The 18,970-nt window shown below is 40.0% G+C and overlaps 1 protein-coding gene across 5 annotated transcripts in view; it reads left to right on the top strand.

The window, feature by feature from the left end:
- The window catches only part of RFX4 (regulatory factor X4), a 157,452-nt gene that overhangs the window by 90,496 nt on the left and 47,986 nt on the right, over nucleotides 1–18,970 (top strand). For all 5 annotated transcript variants that reach the window (XM_082740566.1, XM_082740565.1, XM_082740564.1 and 2 more), the window contains one exon: nucleotides 1,855–2,018. In XM_082740566.1, coding sequence (XP_082596692.1) covers nucleotides 1,855–2,018 — 164 coding nt within the window. The remainder of the gene's footprint in view (nucleotides 1–1,854; nucleotides 2,019–18,970) is intronic.

The following is an 18,970-nucleotide window of genomic DNA, read 5'->3' as shown; positions in this document are numbered from 1 at the left end:
AGAGACAGTACACCCCTGGTTGGTAGTGGGGTCTGGGTTGGAACTCTGGAAGATAGTTTTCGCTCATCTGCATTTTCTGTTTTAAGTTCTAGTCTGCCTGAATACTCTGCAATATTGTCACTGTTATAGAATAAAGGGAATCAGTGATTTAAGTGTCACAGTTTACAAACCTGAGCTTCATTCACCACATTGATCATGGTTTTGCTCGATACCATGGGCCCCCTACAAAGCCCAGGGGCGTGCTTTCTCCCCATGCCTGATCCCATTAGCCTTGCACCCAGGCCAGGCCATGGATGTCAAGGAAGTCTGTCCACAGGAGGCTGATCTCAGGTCACCAGGCTGGAGTCAGAGGTAGCCTGGTCAGAGGAAGGCGAGACCCTACCCCTGAGAGGGGCCTGAAGGACACTGCAAGTCGTGAGGACAGGGGTCATGAAGACAGGGGTAATGAGGACAGGGGTAGAAAGCTGGGAAGTGAGCAGCAGTCCAAGAAGAGCTGTGGGTGTCAGGTATGGGGTAGAAGAGCTGTTACCATGAGAAGAACAAACTAGCCACAAGACTGATCTGTGGAATGATCTGTGGACAGACATGGGCTCCGACTCATCCTTCCCTGACATGCTTGCTGTCTGCATTTGGACAAATAAGTTAATGTCTCTGCAAAGTGGGAGCAAGGATTCTCAGCTGTAGTAATACAAGTATTCAGTGAGAGCACCCATGCAAAGTGCCTGGTCTGTCGTAGTGACTTGATAAATAAAACAGATGCCCAAGTAATCCCATCTCCAAAGTAGGAGACGGGGAGGGGAGAGGGAGGGTACCAAATTATCTTTTGCGTTGGATCAGGGTTGATTTAGGAGCCAGGAATGTGGGTAATGCTGCAGGTGGGGGTTTGAGAGAACCCATCTGTGGGGGAAAGAAGGACACATAGTCCAGGAACCAAGTGGAGCCTATGAGAATTCACAAAGATTTAGTCATTTGTTCCCTGTCTTCAAGATGAGACACTCCTCAGTGTTAGCTAAACTCTACAAATGTTTTTTTAATTCTAGGTATTTTAATAGTATCAGGTACATTAGTTAACCGTCTCTGCTGTTTCCCTCCACTTCCCTTACCTTGTCCTGCACCCCGGGCCCACACCCCGCTGTCTCCCTGACCTCCAGCTCACATGGGAGAAGATGGAGGTGTACAGGCCCCTGAAGAGTTGTCTGCCTTAGACACGTGCTCTGCCACTTCCTCAGCAATGGCACAGCTAGAGCCCCTGCCTTGATGTGGATAAGGCTCTCTCTCCAGTGCCGCTTGTATTTCTGCTCTGTGCTAGTGGTTGGGGTGGGAGTGCCCACATGGTTCGTCCACATACTACCATCTAGCATCCCACAGCGGCCACAGCCAGCCAGGGCTCTTTGGAGAGATGGAGGAATTTGGATAGGAAGAGGTCCTTGCATTTTCTTCCGGTTTGGGTACGCAAAGTTCAAGATACATTCCAGATACATTCCTTTTAACAGCACCTCACACATCATTCCCTTCTTTTCGAGAACACCCAAAGGCCCCAACAGGCCCAAAGAATAGTGAGCACTGGGGCTCTCAGTTCCTTAATCTTTCCCTGGACCACGGGGAGCCTGAAGGGGGGGATGGGTTACCGTGCTCGTCCTCTCTGGCAGGACAGACTTGACCCCAGGCTGTGAGGCCAGGTGGTTCTGCAGCCGGAAGCATGCCTAGATGGGCAGGGGGAGGATGGGGCTGGGGCTGGGGCCACCCCTGCACAGCAAGGGGGAGCAGACGACCCCTCTGCAGGCTGGTGGGACCCCTGGCTTTGATGGAAGGGCCTCCTAACCTCATGGTTCTCCTTTCTGGGTGTTGATACAGGTTCAAAGTTTCCTTCTGCACTTTTGGCAAGGAATGCCCCCCCACATGCTGCCTGTGCTGGGCTCCTCCACGGTGGTGAACATCGTCGGCGTATGTGACTCCATCCTCTACAAAGCTATCTCGGGGGTGCTGATGCCCACCGTGCTGCAGGCGTTACCTGACAGGTGGGTACGCTTCTTCTTGTGACTCGTCCTTAGCTCGTGCTGTTCCTGCCTCTCTCTCACTGAATGTAATCACGCACTCTCTGGTGCTCTCCCTTGTAAAGGCCGCAGACATTGGGCTTTTAAAAATTCAATTTGATTTACAGTTTTTAATATAAATAAAAATTGGAACATTTTGAACCATTTGTGTGGTTCAAAATTCAAAAGGTATAATGCGGAAATGGTGAAAAGTCTTTCCCTACCAACTCCTGTTCCCTAGGTACCCCAGACTTCTCCATAAAGCATCAAATTGAGTCATTTTCTTGGCGCGGGATGAGGTTCAGCAGGGTCCATCCAGATCTACTGAGCGCATATAACCAATGCATACATCATATTCTTTTTTTCTTTCCCACTGAAACGGTGATATACTCTATTATACTATTCTGCACTTTGCTTTAAAAAAAAATCATGGAGCTTATGCTGGGGCTTCCTTGCGCCTCCAGATCACTCCCTACCATGCCCCACACTGCCCCCTTCCCCGGGGGCTGGACCAAAGGGAGTACCTCACAAGGCTCTGTTTCCCTATCTTCAAGGGAAGACAGCATCCAGGAGGGAGGGAGAAGAGGGAAGTCAGGAGACGGACTCGTCTCTCTCCCTGGGAGGTCACCTCAGGCTGGCCGTGGCCATCCACACACCCCCACCACCAAACCACCAAATTCAAATTCTCCCGGAGTACCTGTGCTTAGGTTGGAAGCTTGTCTCTTGGACATGGGATGGGTGAGAGCCTGCTGCCCCTCACCCCCCACCCCACAGCAGAGTCTCCATCACGGGCTCCTTTGTGCCTATGGACACCTTCATGACGTGTCCCTTGTAAATAATCTCTCCTATTTTGAGTGGCCTCTGTTTCCTATTAGGACTGTTAGAAAACATTTCACATCAGTCTGTAAAGAGATTTTATTCTTTTTTTGTGCTTGCATACTGTTCCCACTGGACTGGATGTAATCAGTTGTCTTTATGTTTCCAGCCTTGTTTTACTACAAATAATGCTGTGATGGATGCTGTACATTCTTTTTCAGGGGGCAGGGTACATTAGCTTTCCCAGGGCTGCAGCAACTAAGTAGCACAAACTGGGTGGCTTAAAATAACAGACATGACTTCCCTCACGGTTTTGGAGGCCAGCATTCTGGAATCAAGGTGTTGGCAGCATTGGTTCCTTCCAGAGACGTACTCTGTGCCTGTCTCCCAGCCTCTCGTGGTGGCTGGAGTCCTTGGTGTTCCTTGGCTTGTAGATGCTTCCCTCCGGTCTCTGCTTCTGTCTTCACATTGACTCCTGCTCCCTGTGTCTCTCTCTGTCGCATAAAGACACTTGTCATCGGATTTAAGGCCTACCCAGCTAATCCAAGATCTCATCTCAAGACCTTTAATTTAATCACACTGCAAATAAGGTCACCTTCACACATTCAGGTGGACATACTGGGGAGTGGGGAGGGGGTACCACTTATCCCACTAGATGACATATGTGTGCAGAATAAGTTCCTATAGGGCTGAATTTCTGGTTCAAAGGATGTATGATTTAAACTTTTCTCATTCTTTTATTATGAGTGAAGTTGAGTATCTGTTCATATCTTTAAGAGCAACTTCTGTTTTCTTTCCTGTGACCGCTCAGTTCTTATCTTCTGATCATTTTTCTATTTGGTGGTTGATGGTTTTCGCATTGATTTATAGGAGTTTTTTTTTTTAAGATATTATTTATTTGTTTGAGAAAGAGAGAGAAAGCAAGAGAGATCATGAGCAGGGGAGAAAGGGAGAAAGGGAGCCCTGACGTAGGGCTCCATCTCAGGACCCTGGGACCATGACTTGAGCCAAAGGCAGACACTTAACTGACTGAGCCACCCAGGCATCCCCAGGAGCTCTTTATTTATTAGGTATAATAACCATTTATCCGTGTTAAGAGTCGCAAATAGTTTCTCATTTTGTTGTCATTGTTTTGTCTTTGCCACCCAGAAATCGATTTATGTAGTTGAATTTATCAGTCCTTGCTTTATGGCTTTTGGATTCGGTATCTTAGCTTTAAAAGTCCTCCCCATTCCAACGATTAAGTAATTTTCCCATGGTTTATCACACTAACTTTATGGTTTCATTCTGTACTTTTGAATTTTTGTTCAATCTGGAACGCATCCTGGGGTAAGATGAGAAGTATGGCTTTGTTTTCTCCTCAGCAGCTCTCCTGTTCTCCCAGCACCGTATGCCAATTATTCCATCTTTTCTTCAGAGTGGAGATGCCCTTTTTTTATATATAGTGAATTTTATATGTATTTGAGGCAGTTTTTGGACCATGCCATTGATACTTCTCTGCATTCATGTTCCACGGTCACTCTGCTTTAGGTTTTGTACTTTTAAACATATTTAATAGTTAGTAGGACAAGCTCCTCTTACTTACTTTCTTTTTTTAATAATTTAACAATTAAAAATTTTTTTAAATTTTTAAATAATTTTTAATAATTTTTAAAAATTTCCATATGAACTACCTTGTCATCAGTTTGCCTATTTCGATAGCTCATAGATCGCACTTACACATGTATTCTTACTGGGATTACATTACATTTAGAGACCAATTTAGGGAGAATTATGTATTTATGATACTGAGAATTCCTAACAACATGGTTTGCCTTGACATTTATTCTGATCTTCATTTTGTGACTGTAGGAATACTGTAAATGTTTTTCTTTCTTTTTTTTCTTTAAAGATTTTATTTATTTGACAGACAGAGATCACAAGTAGGCAGAGAGGCAGGCAGAGAGAGAGATGGGGAAGCAGGCTCCCTGCTGAGCACAGAGCCTGATGTGGGGCTGGATCCCAGGACCCTGGGACCATGACCTGAGCCCAGGGTAGAGGCTTTAACCCATTGAAGCCACTCAGGTACCCCTGTAAATGTTTTTCATTTAAATCTTACACATTTAAAAAATTTATTCTTAGATATTTATCTATCTGTTGCTATTGTGAGTGCAGTCTTCTCCTCTACAGCTCTTGACAGTTGGTGGTTTATGTCTATGAAAGTTATTGATGTCTGTGGTTATATTTGGAGCTGGCTATGCCAAGCTTATCTTGTTGTTGTATTTCTTTTTTCAGGTTCTTACATTTTCCATGTTTAGAATCCTATTATCTATAAATGCAAATAGTTTTACTGTTGTTTTTCTAATTTTTATACCTCTCATTTATTTCTCTTACCTAATTACATTGGCTTATGCCTCAAGAACATGTTGAAGTTCTTGACTTTAATGAAAATGCATCTAGTGTTTCTCCATTAAACATTGTGCTGGCTTTTGAATTAAGATTGATAAACTTTATCATGTTAGGGAATGTCTGTATTTTCTTAATTCATTAAACGTTTTGTGAAGGATGTTGTTGAATATTATCCAATGGTTTTCATCATCTATGGAAATTATTACATTATCTGTTTCCTAATACTGAACCTTCTTGCATTCTTAGAATAAACCCCACTTGCTCATAGTATATTTTTTTAATGTGCTACAGGATTTTATTTGTTAATGTTTTATTTAGAGGTTCTGCCTCACAGCCATAGAGTGAGATTGGTCTGCAGTTTTCTTTTTTTTTTTTTTTAAGATTTTATTTATTAATTTGACAGAGAGAAATTACAAGTAGATGGAGAGGCAGGCAGAGAGAGAGAGATAGGGAAGCAGGCTCCCTGCTGAGCAGAGAGCCCGATGCGGGACTCGATCCCAGGACCCTAAGATCATGACCTGAGCCGAAGGCAGAGGCTTAACCCACCGAGCCACCCAGGCGCCCTGGTCTGCAATTTTCTTTTTGTGTTTAATCATCATTAGTTGTTGGTATCAATGTTATTCTTGCTTCATAAAAGAAATCTGGAAGCTTCTCCCTACCCCCATTTTTCCCTGTGCTCTGACACACTTTAAATAGCATTGAAATTATTTGCTCTTGAAGTCTCTGAAGAATTAATTCCCCTTTGAAGGCATCTGAGTGTGGTGTTTTGTGGGAGTAAGTCTTTGAAATTTTTCTTATTTCTTTTTCCATAGTAATTGGTTAGTTTAGATTTTCTGTCTTCTCGGAGGTAAGTTTTGGTAAATTACATAATATCCACTTCTAGATCTTTAAACGTATTTGCTGAGGGTTGAGCATAGTGGATTTGTAGTCTCATTGAGTGTCCTCTGTGTCTCAATATTTCTGCTTTAATACATTTCAGTTGGTGTACTTGGGCTTTCTGTTGCTTCTCTGTGATTAAGTTACCGGTTTCATTTTTTCAAGACCCACGCTCTTGGATATATTTGTTGGTGCCATTACTCTTTATTTTCTAATACAGCAAGTTATTTAACTCATCCCTTTTACTTTCCTAAGTTTACTCTGTTCTTCATTTATTCAACAAACACTTTATTGAGTGCCCACTACATAGTTTGTTGTTTCATCAGTGACCCAAACCAACTGACGCTTGATTTACTTACTTTCTTTCATCCTTGTTTAACAACATAAATATTTCAGACTTGAGTTTTTCTTTGAGCACTATTTGAGCTGCATCCCATAAGTTTTGATATGTAATATTTTAACATTGTTATTTCCTAGATATTTTGCAACTTTGGTTTGGAGTTCTTCTTTGCCCTAAAAAATTTTTGAAAGTTCTTAAAAACTTACAGTTGTTAGGAGCTGTTATTTTCTGGCTATGTTATTCATTTTAGCTTTTATTGCCTAGTGATTAATGACTGTTTTCTGAACTGTTTTTTCTTTTGATATTTTATGTGTTTTCTAATACATGGTCAATATTGTGACTCTTGGGAAAATGAAGCACTATCTATCTTCAAAGTGCAGACTTCGACAGATCTGTATCTGGGTCAACATTATTGTTATTTATTCTGTTGTCTTAGTACTGGTCCACTTGGACTGTTATGGACCAAGACAGGTAAATAGGTTTCAGACTTTTTACTAATATGTGCTTAACTATTTGACCTTGAATATCCCTTAATTTTTGTTTTTGAATGTTGATGCTATGTTGTATAATGTTTTGATATTTCTAGTTGCCTTCTCTTCAGTGTAATACCTTCAGTATGAATTGCAACATCTTCATTGTAAATTGTACTCCTAGCATTATTTTTTTGGTACACTTAACATTATAAAGTCTAATTCAAAATTTTTTGGCCCAGAATTTAGGTTGTCTGATATTAAGATCATGACCTCTACGTTCTTTTTGTTTTCATCTGTCTGAATACCTGAATACCCTGTCCATCTTCTTATTTGTGGCCTTTATAACTTACTTATGCGGAACCATTCAGAATTTGTTTTATGGTTCAGTTGACCTTTTCTCTTGCTAGGTAAGTATAGCCCAGTTACATTTCTTGACACAACAGATAATTTGTTCTTAGTTCTATCATTTCATTTTACATTATTACATATATGTTTATAGCTTTTTATTTAATTTTATTTAAAAAATTCAGGCTTATTGAAATATACTTGATATATATCAACATTAGCCATTTTTAGTGTATACAGTTGACCCTTGAACAACACAGGTATTGGGGGTGCCAAACCCCTGTGCAGTTGAAGAAAGTGTATAACTTTCAACTCCCCCAAAACTTAATGACTGATAGCCGACTGTTGACCACAAATCTTACCAATAACATAAACTGGCATAAAACAAAAACACAGATTTTGTATGTTACGTGTATTATATACTGCATTCTTACAATAGAGTAAGCTAGAGAAAAGAAAATGCTGTTAAGAAAATCATGAGGAAGAAAAAATAAATTTACAGGGCGCCTGGGTGGCTCAGTGGATTAAGCCGCTGCCTTCGGCTCAGGTCATGATCTCAGGATCCTGGGATCGAGTCCCGCATCGGGATCTCTGCTCAGCGGGGAGCCTGTTTCCCTCTCTCTCTCTCTGTCTACTGTGAACTCTCTCTGTCAAATAAATAAATAAAATCTTTAAAATAAATAAATAAATAAATAAATTTACAGTGCAGTATTTATTGAAAAACAATTCCCATATAAGTGTGCTCACACAGTTCACACCATGTTGTTCAAGTGTCGACTGTACAATCAAGATGTAGTTTCACCACTTTAAAAATGTTCTCATGCCCCTCTTCCTTATCGTTCGGGGTTTGCATGGCATATCCTTTTCCACCCTGTTACCCTGTATCTTCATAAAAAATAGATTTCATGTAGCCATTATAGTAAGCGCTTGATTTTTTATTCAATCTGACAATTTCTACTTCTAGTTGCTATGTCTAGACCTATGCATTTAATATTAATAATTCAGTTCATTTAAAAATTCCTTCTAACTAGTTGTTTTCTTTTTTTTTTTTAAGATTTTATTTATTTGAGAACAAGCGAGTGAGTGAGCATGATCAAGGGGAGGGGCAGCGGTAAAGGGAGAAGCAGACCCCACTGAGCCAGGAGCCCAACGTGGGCCTCGATCTTAGGACTCCAGGGTCATGACCTGAACCAAAGCAGATGCTTAACTGATGGAGCCATCTGAGCACCCCTCTTTTCTTTTCTTTTCTTTTTTTTTTAAGATTTATTTATTTATTTTGAGAGAGAGAGAGAGCACAAGTACATGGGGGAAGGTGTACAGAGAGAGAATTTTCTTTGCTTTTTGTTTTTTTTTTTTTTAAAGATTTTATTTATTTATTTGACAGAGAGAGAGTACAAGGAGGAGATATAGCAGGCTACAGAGGAGAAACAGCATGGGGCTTGATCCCAGGACCCTGAGATCATGATCTGAGCCAAAGATAAACACTTAACCAACTGAGTCACCCAGGCAATTCAGAGGGAGGGAATTTTCCAGCAGACTCCCCACTGAGCACAGAGACCCACATGGGGCCCAATCTCACAACCCATGAGATCATGATCTGAGCCAAAACCAAGAGCCGGACGTTCAAACGACTGAGCCACCCAGGCGTCCCCTACTTCCCCTATTATTTTCTATTACTTCCTTCTGTTTTTATCCCATTTTCCTCTCTTTGCGCCTAGTTTTAGGTTAAATTTTTGTATCACTCTATTTTTTCTCCATAATCAGACTGTTCTTTATACCTGTTACAAAAAAATTTTTAGTGGTTGCCTTCCTTGCTGCCTACCTTCAGATGATATCCTGCTGCTTCCCACGTTGTGTAGGGACCTCACAACAGTCTACCCCAATTCATCCTCTCATTTTTTATGCTGCTGCTGTCACACGTTTTGGATTCGTATATATACTCAAAACTCACATGTGTTGTTACTGTTTTTGCTTTAGATAACTATCCTTTAGACTGGTTAAAGATACAGAAAACAATCTTTAAAATTTACCTTCAGTCTAGTGATTTTTGATCCTTGTTTCTTTACATAAAATCCCAGTTTCTGTGATATATTGTCATATCCCCTGCCTGAAGAATCTTCTAAAACCTCTCGTATTGCCGGTCTGGTGCTAATGAATGATTGTGGCTTTTGTTGGTCCAAAAAAGTCTTTATATCTTTTTCATTTCTGAAAGATACTTTCAGTGGGTGGTGTTCTAGATTCACAAGTTTTCTGTTTTGTTTTGTTTTCAGCACTTTACAGATTTTAATCCATTTTTTTCTGACTTGCATGTTTGCACATCTTTTCTACTCGGTATACAGTGTGCCTTCCCCACCCCCCCACCCCCCGACCCCAGCTGCCTTCAAGATTTTCTCTATCTTTGGTTTTTAGCTGTTTGAATATGACATGTCTAGTTGTTTTGTTTTGTTTTGTGTTTAATCCTGCTTGAGATTTTCTCAACTTGGATTTGTGCTTTGATGTGTTCCATTATATTTGGAAAACTCCCTGCGGTTATCCTCTGCTCTGTCTTCTCTCTCTCTTCCTTCTGTTATTTCAGTTACGTGCTTGTCAGACCTTTCCATACTGTTCCACTACGTGGAGGCTCTGTTTTTTGTTTTTTGTTTTTTTTTAATTTTATTTATTTATTTGACAGACACAGATCTTAGGTAGATACACAGACACAGATCTTAAGTAGGCGAAGAGACAGGCAGAGAGAGAGAAGGAAGCAGGCTCCCTGCCAAGCAGAGAGCCCGATGCGGGCCTCAATCTCAGGACTGTGGGATCATGACCTAAGCCGAAGGCAGAGGCTTTAACCCACTGAGCCACCCAGGCGCCCTTGGAGGCTCTGTTTAACTTTTTTTTTTTCACTCGTTTTGTGGTTTGGTTTAGGTCATTTTTTATTGGCCTATCTGCAAGCTTACTGACTTTTTTTCTAGTATATGTCAACTTTACTGATGAAGCTGTTGATGGCATTCTTCATCTCTTTTGCCATGTTTTGTTTTTATTTTCATTTCTAACATTTCATTTTTATTATTGCTCTTTCTCCTGAAATTCCTCATCTGTTCATCCTTATTGTTTATCTTCTCCATGGGAGCCTTTGGCATATTAACTATGGTTATTTTAAATTCCTTGTTTGATAGGTTCTTTTGATTGCTTCGTCTCTTGAGAGTGGACTCTTTCTCTTTTCAAAATGTTTATTTTTGGAGTGTAGTTGACCTACAGTGTAACATTGGTTTCAGGCATACAGCATCGTGATTGGAAAATTCTATACATTATCAGCGCTCACTGCAATAAGGGTAGTTACCATCTGTCACTATCCAACATTATTATAATATTGACTATATTCTCGGTGCTGTACCTTTCATCTCTGTGACTGACTTGTTTTAAAACTGGGAGTTGGTCTGTCATAATTTCCCTTCGCCTGGTTTGCCCATACTCCCTGTCCCCCTTCCATCAGGCCACCACGAGTTTGTCCTCTGTATTTATGAGGCTGTTGCTGGTTTTTTGTTTGGTCATTTGGTTGGTTTTTAGAATCCACATATAGGTGAACTCCTAGGGCATTTGTTTTTTTGGTCTGATTTATTTCACTTAACATAATACTTCCTAGGTTCACGTATTTTGTTGCAAATGGCAAAATCTCATTCATTTTATGGTGAAGTAATATTCTGTTATGTATCTATGCCACATTTTCTATATCTATTAATTGATGGACACTTGGGCTGCTTCCATATCTTAGCTATTGTAAATATGCTGCAGTGAATATAGGAATGCACATAGCTTTTCAAGTTAGTGTTTTGATTTTGAGTCAACAGCTAGAGTGGAATTACTGAATTGTATGGTATTTCTATTTGGAACTTTCCAAGGAACTTCCATACTGTTTTCCACAGTGATTGGACTAATTTACATTCTCACCAACAGGACGGAGGGTCCCCTTTCCTCCACATCTTCACCAACGCTTAGTAGTTTTTGCCTTTCTTTTTTTTTTTTAAAGATTTTTTATTCATCCATTTGACAGAGAGAGATCACAAGTAGGCAGAGAGGAAAGAGAGAGAGAGAGGAGGAAGCAGGCTCCCTGCTGAGCAGAGAGCCCGATGTGGGGACTCAGTCCCAGGACCCTGAGATCATGACCCGAGCCGAAGGCAGCCGCTTAACCCACTGAACCACCCAGGCACCCCAGTTTTTGCCTTTTTGATACTAGCTATTGTGACTGGTGTGAGGTAACATCTCATTGTTGTTTTGATTTACATTTCCCTGGTGATGAGTAATGTTGAACATCTTTTCCTGTGTCTGTTTGCCATCTGTATGTCTTCTTTGAAAAATGTCTGTTCAAGTTCTCTGCTTATTTTTAATTTGATTACCTGTTTTTTGGTGTTGCGTATGTTCTTCATATATTTTGGATGTTAACCCCTTATTGATATATCATTTGCAAATATCTCCTTCCATTCAGTAGGTTGCCTTTTTGTTATGTTGATGGTTTCCTTTACTGTGCAAAATCTTATTTTATAAAAATTATGTTATATATATTATAAAATGTATATTTATATATAGATTTTGTTATATGTATCTATATATAGATACAGATATATAATAGTTTATTTTTGCTTTTGTTTCCCTTGCCTGAGGAGACATGTCCATAAATGCCTAAGACCAGTGTCCAAGAGCTTACTTCCTAGGTTTTCTCTCTCAGGAGTTTTATGGTTTCAGGTCTTATATTTACGTCTTATTTTGAGGGGGTTTGTGGGTGTGCTTTTGTCTTGTTTTCCTAACACCATTTGTTGCAAAGACTGTCTTTTGCCCATTGTATATTCTTGCCTCCTCTGCCATTGATAAATTTACCATATGAGCATGGCTTTATTTCCGACTCTTTATCCTGTTCCAGTGATCTGTATGTCTCATTTTGTCCCAGGGCTTTACTGTTTTGATTACTTTAGCTTTGTAGTTTATCTTAACATCTGGGATTGTGGTGTCTTTGTTCTTTCTCAAGATTGCTTTGGCTATTTGGGGTACTTCGTGTTCCCATATAAATTTTAGGATTATTTGTTCTAGTTCTCTGAAAAATACTGTTGGTATTTTGAAGCGATTGTGTTGATTTTATTGATTGCTTTGGGTATTAGGCCCCTTTTAACAGTATAAGTTCCTCCAATCCATAAGCATGTATTTCTTTATATTAGTTTATGTTGTGCTCTGTTTCTTTCATCAGTGTTTTATAGTTTTCAGAGTACAGGCCTTCTACCTCCTTGGTTAAAATTTATTCCTAGTATTTTATTCTTTTTGGTGCATGTGTAAATGGGATTGTTCTCTTAGTCTTTTTCTGGGATTTAATTATTAATGTATAGAAATGCAATGGATTTCTTTATATTTATTTTGTATATTTATCCTGTAACCTCACTGAATTCACTTATTATTAGCTCTAATAGTTTTATGGTGGACTCTTTAGGGTTTTCTATATATAGTATCATTTCATCTGCAAATAGGGACAGTTTTACTTCTACTTTACCAGTTTGGATGCCTTTGAATTCTTTCTCTTATCCCATTGCTGTGGCTAGTGAGGATGTCCAGTACTCAATCGAATAAAAGTTGGTGAGAGTGAACATTCTTGTCTTGTTCCTGATTTTAGAGGAATAGCTTTTAGTTTTTCACTATTGAATATGTGTTAGGTGTGGAATGGTCATATATAACCTTTATTTTGTCAATGTAAGTTCCCTCTAAACCCACTTTGTTGATAGTTTTTATTATGAACTGATGTTGAATTTTGTCAAATGCTTTTTCTGCATCTATCCATCCTTCATTTTGTTAATGTGATGTATGATTTTGGTTGATTTGTGTTAAATGAACATCTTGGCAATAAATCCCTCTAGATCCTGGTGAACGATCCTTATAGTGTATGGTTGAATACAGTTTGCTAATATTTTGTTGAGGGTTTTTGCATCTGTATTCATCAGGGATATTGACCTGTATTTTTCTTTTTCTGATAGTGTCTTTGGTTTTAATATCAGGGTAATGCTGGCCTTATAGAATGAATTTAGAAGCTTTCCTTTCTCTTCTGTTTTTGGGAAAAGTTTGAGAATAATAAGTAATAACTTTTCTTTGGTTAATGTTCGGTTGAACTCACCTGTAAAACTTTGGACTTTTGTTTATTGAGAGGTTTTTTTTTTTTTTTTAATTACTGATCAATTTTGTTACTAGTAATCAGTCTGTTCAGATTTTCTGTTGCTTTCTGGCTCAGGCTGGGAAGGTCATATGTTTCTAGGAATTTGTCCATTTTTCTTATAGGTTTCCAACTTGTTGGTGTATAATTTTTTGTAATAATTTCTCATAATTTTTTTCTGTGATGTCAGTACTTTCAGTTCTGATTTTATTGAGTCTTCTCCCTTTTTTCTTGATGAGTCTGACTAACGGTTTATCAATTTTATCTTTTTAAAGAACCTGCTCTTGGTTCCATTGATCTGTTGTTTTATATGTATCTGTTTCATTTATTTCCACTCTGATCTCTATTCCTTCCTTCCTTCTACTGACTTTTGGGGTTTTATTCTTTTTCTAGTTCCTTTAGGTGTAATATTAGATTGTTTGAGATATTCTTTGTTTCTTGAGGTAGACCTGTATCTCTATAAACTTTCCTCTTAGAACTGCTTTTGCTACATCCCAAAGATTTTTGGACCATTGTATTTTCAGTTTCATTTGTCTCTATGTATTTTTAAAATTTTTTATTTAAATTTCAATTTTGTTAACATATAGTGTATTATTAGTTTCAGGGGTAGAATTTAGTGATTCATCAGTTACGTGTAACGCCTAGTGCTCATTTCATCAAATGCCCTCCTTAATGCCCATCATTTCTTCTTTGATTTCTTCATTGACCCATTGGTTGTTTAGTAGAATTTTGTTTAGCCTCCACATGTTTGTGGTTTTTCCAGTTGGTTTTTTTTTTTTTTTTTGCAATTGATTTCTGGTTTCATACCATTGTGATCAGAAAAGATGCTTAATAATATTTAAATATTCAATTAACGGAGACTTGTTTTGTGGTCTCACATATGCTCTATCCTGGGGAATATTCCATTTGAACTTGAAAAGAACATGCATTCTGCTGTTTTTAAACGGAATGTTTTGAATATATCTATTAAGTCCATCTGGTCTAATGTATCATTCAAAGCCACTGTTTCCTTATTGATTTTCTGCCTGGACGATCTACCCATTGATGTAAGTGGGCTGTTAAGTTTCCCTACTATTAATGTGTCACTGTCAACTTCTTCTTTTATGTCTGTTAATATTTGCTTTATGTATTTAGGTACTCCTGTGTTGGGCGCATAGATATTCACAATGGTTTTATCTTCTTTTTGGACTGATTCCTTTATGATTATGTAATGCCCTTCTTTGGCTCTTGCTACAGTCTTTATTTTAAAGTCCTTTTTTGTCTGATATAAGTATTGCTACCCATATATATATTTTTTTTTTCGTGTTTTCACTCTCATTTTGCATCCCTTCACTTTCAGTCTGTATGTGTCTTAGATCTGAAGTGAGTTTCTTGTAGGTGGCATAGAGATAGTCTTGTTTCTTTAATCCATTTAGTCATCATCGGTTCTTTTCCTTAATTTTCTGTGTGTCCTGTAATTTTTTATTGACTTTCAAACAGTGGTTAGAGTAGAGACTGGAGTAGAGAGTATTTATGCCTGGAAATAGACACACTTCTTTTCTCCTAGTCTCTTAATGTGAGGAATTGAGTCCGTTGATTTGGGCATTGATTGCTTTGGGGTTTTGTTTTTGCTATGGGTACCCTCAGTGAACTACCAGATTCATATTCTTCTGGGATGCCCTGTGCTCAGGTTGGAAGTTTGTTTGTAGAAGGGGTTTTTCTCAATGTTGCTGCTACACTGTTAACATTGGGTCTTCCTTGTTAGGGAAGTAGACCTACTTGTTAGCCTCTTTGGGGCTGAGGTGGAGGTGTGGGGGTCCCCTGCTCTCCTGGCTTAGTCCCAACAAACCCTGTGTTTTGGGGGATTCTCAGTGATCCTGTCCACCCTCCCCGTCACCCTCCCCCAAGAGAAACCTCTAATAATCTAAGCCTGTGATGATTTCTACCAAGGTTAGAGAGCTTTTTCTTTTTATTTCCCCCACCTGCAATGGGTCTCTTTGTTTGCCCATGGTCAATAGTGTTTCTGTCCTTCCCCTAGCCACATGAGGCTTCTGTTCCAAAAGGGAGAAGGCTGGCTAAGACTTCATGCTTTCCCCCACAGCAGTGGTTGCTCTCCTCCTGCAAAACAGGCACCTCAGAGATAGGCTTTCTCCATTCTCTGTCTCGGGGACTCTTCTTGAGCACTGGGCACAGTTTGTGGCAATCTTGTGAATAGATGTACATTTCCTTTGCATCCATGGCTCTCAGAGTTCTATACCATCAAGTGAGCTCACACGTTGACTTTAGCAATTTGTTTTAAAAATTGAGCTGAATTCTTTTAACTTAGATGTCCCACTTTCCTCCCTCAGACATAGATGAACCAGTACCCAAGTCCTCCTTTCTTTGGAGGTGATTGTCTTTCTGTGTACTCCAAGCTAAGCAGTTGTGACCTCAGCTATCCAATGGGTTAAAGAACAGTTAGGACTTTGCAAATTATCTGGTTTTCTCTTGTTATGGTGGGAGAGTTGCTCCTTCTAATTTTCCACATTCTAGGTGGAACAGAAACACACCTAGAAAGGCAACAAAGAGTACATCCTGGTGGGACTGTGGTCAAATTTTAATCTCATGCTTTTCTGTATTTTTCTAGTGTTCTAATTAAGACTAGATTATTTTTATAATCCTATATGTGCATATGCATATATAGCTGATTTCAAAATTTAAAATATGCATATAAAAATAAACAAACACATATTTTATATCTATATATAAACTACATATATATATATATATATATATAATACATATATATATATGGACCCCTTTAAGCTTTGAGTTATTCTTTCTTGTGCATTGTTGAAGGGAACTAGATAGTGGCCAAATGTGTATATTTGTTCTGTAGCAGAAAGGTACTTCTGGGGGTGGGGAGACAGGTCAGCAGAAGTATACACACCATTACATGAGGGCTTCATATTCCACTAGTAGTGCTTACTGGGTATTACACACAGGCCAGGCATCCTGGTTTGTTATGAAGCAGTTTGTGGGGTGCTAATGAAATGCTAACCCCTGCTGCCTCTTCTGTAACTGGCTTGTTTTTATAGACATAAAAATTGAAGCTTAGGAGCTGAAATAACTTAAGTCCATCCGCAGTTGCAAATAAATGAAACAGCCACGACTCAGCTGTTTATTCCACATTAAATAGTGTTTATTGATTCCTACAACTCGCAGGGTGCTATGCGGAGTCCTGGAGCATCACATTAAAGACGACAAATGTGCTCCCTGCCCTCACTGAGCTCACAGTCTGCCCCAGGAGACCTTTTTTTTTTTTAAATGACATTGTTAACTGATTTGTATGATTTTGCCAAAGTGATCCTTGACTTGGAAATCCAGCCCCTTTCTCATGAAATCAGGAAGAAAAAGTTACTCCAAAGACAGACTTCATCAGACAGCTAACTTTTCACAATTTTATGTGCTCCTTCATCCCTGAAACTTGTTTGAGTGTCTTCTGAGTGCCTGGCGCTGTGCTTGGCCAGGGTAGAAATGAGATATGACTTGCAGGTTCTCACCAGCTGACTAGCTCAGACCCACCCCTTACCTTCTAACTCAGTAAAGCATATTGAAATTCTCTCTCTCTCTCTCTCTCTCTCTCTATATATATATATATATATATCTTCTTCAGTGAACAAGTGATAATATAGAGATAACCATGAACCATTTGCTGTGTATTTATAAGAAAAGTAGATCATTCTCAGACTTGGGCTTATCACTTCCGATCCTGGCATAGTGGTTGTTGGTGATGATTGGTTTATCGGAAGTAAGGAAGCGTGAGTGTGCATGTACGTGTGCACATGTGCGTAGGAGTGGTGGAAGGGCGAAGATGAGATAGCAGAGAAGCAAAGAGAAGACTGAGATGCTAGAGCTTTGGAGGCACACACATGCAGTCTGCAGTCTTGGCTTGCCCATTTGCTTGTTGGATCTCCTCGGACAAATCACGTAACTTCTCTGAGCCTCAGTTTCTCACCTCTCTGCTGGGACTAACAATAGTACCGACCTCACAGGGTAGATGTGAGGGTTAAATAAGAAAATACGTGTGAAATGTTTAGCACTTGACACACTGCACTCATTAACAGCAGCTGGTATTAGCGCTGTTGCTGTTGTACCAGCGTCAGGGCTGGAAGTCATTCAGAGAGTTACAAGTGTGGAATTAAGATGCAGGAAAAAGGGGCACCTGGCTCAGTTGGTTGAGCATCTGCCTTCGGCTCAGGTCATAATCCTGGTGTCCAGGGATTGAGTCCCACATCGGGCTCCCTGCTCAGCAGGGAGTCTGCTTCTCCCTCTGACTCTTACCCTCTCATGCTCTCTCCCTTTCTCTCTCTCTCTCTCTCTCCAATAAATAAATAAATTAATATTAAAAAAAAAAAAGATGCAGGAGAAGGGCTGAAGCAGCAGCTATAGACAAGAGAGCCAGCTGCACCAAATGGACAAGAAGGTGTAACACTGGATTTGGGGGACAGACCTGGGGAGTGAGATGGAAGGAGATAGGGTAGTCAGCAGAGAAAGGGGGTCAGACCACAGCGTGTATACCATCGGAGGAGAGTCTGTGAGAAAGAGGTGATGGTCAGGGTCATCTGAGGCTGCAGGAAGGTGGAGTGGGCCGGGGGGACATCTCCAGGCAAGGTGATCAGGAGGCTAGCTCCTCACTTGCTCATGTTCAGATCACTCCTAAAAGTCTGTCCCAGTTCCAAGTCCCCAAATAGAATCCTTTCCAAGATGAGTCTCTTCCTACTTTTCTTCAGTGTAATAAAATCAAATGATTGCACAAAGCAAAAGGACCATCCCTGGTCCTGCTGCTTGCTTCCCGCTCCCATACAAAGGGCAGCTCCTCTACTCCAGCTGCAAGTAATGGCCCCTGGGCAAGGTGTCATGGGTGAGCAATGGCAGCCCGCCCTCCTGGATGGTACAGCAGCTATCAGATGATTACTCCACGCACTTCTCTAAATGTTGACCTCTGTCAAGAGTAGCCAACTACTCTGAGAAGTCTTCTCGCTCCAAAGCTGGATCCAGTGTGCTAGTCACTGAGAATGTGCTAGGGCTTTACTACATGTGCAGTACTTTTGGTTCACTCAGTATTCAACATTTATTAAGTACCTCCTGTATATCAGGCACTGTGCTAGGCACGAGGGTACCTATACCACTTTTCTTTCATGAAGACATCTTTGACAACCTTCTTTCCTCATACACCCACAACCACTCACCAGGGCATCATGGTTGGCTCTGCCTTCCAAGTATTTTAATCTGACCATATTGCATTATTTCCACTGTTAACATCTTCATTCAGGATGCTTTCTTGCCTGGATTATTGGGATAGCCTTCAAACAGATCTCCCTCCTCTGTCCTTGCCCTTCTAAACTCAATTTTTATCTCAGGAACCAGGCTGATCTTTTTAAAACATATGGCAGGCTCAATAGTGTTGAGATAGTTGGTAGAGCTGGAAGTGTGAGGACACTGGCAGTTTCAGATCCTGTGGTCAGCACTTGAACCCAACCTCTAAAGTTGTTAAGGAAGGGAGAAAACTGGC

The sequence above is a fragment of the Mustela nivalis genome (assembly GCF_964662115.1).
Source record: "Mustela nivalis genome assembly, chromosome: 7".
In the NCBI taxonomy this organism is placed as follows: domain Eukaryota; kingdom Metazoa; phylum Chordata; class Mammalia; order Carnivora; family Mustelidae; genus Mustela; species Mustela nivalis.
The sequence above is the reverse complement of the archived record's forward strand: the minus strand, read 5'-3'. Positions and strand labels throughout refer to the sequence as shown.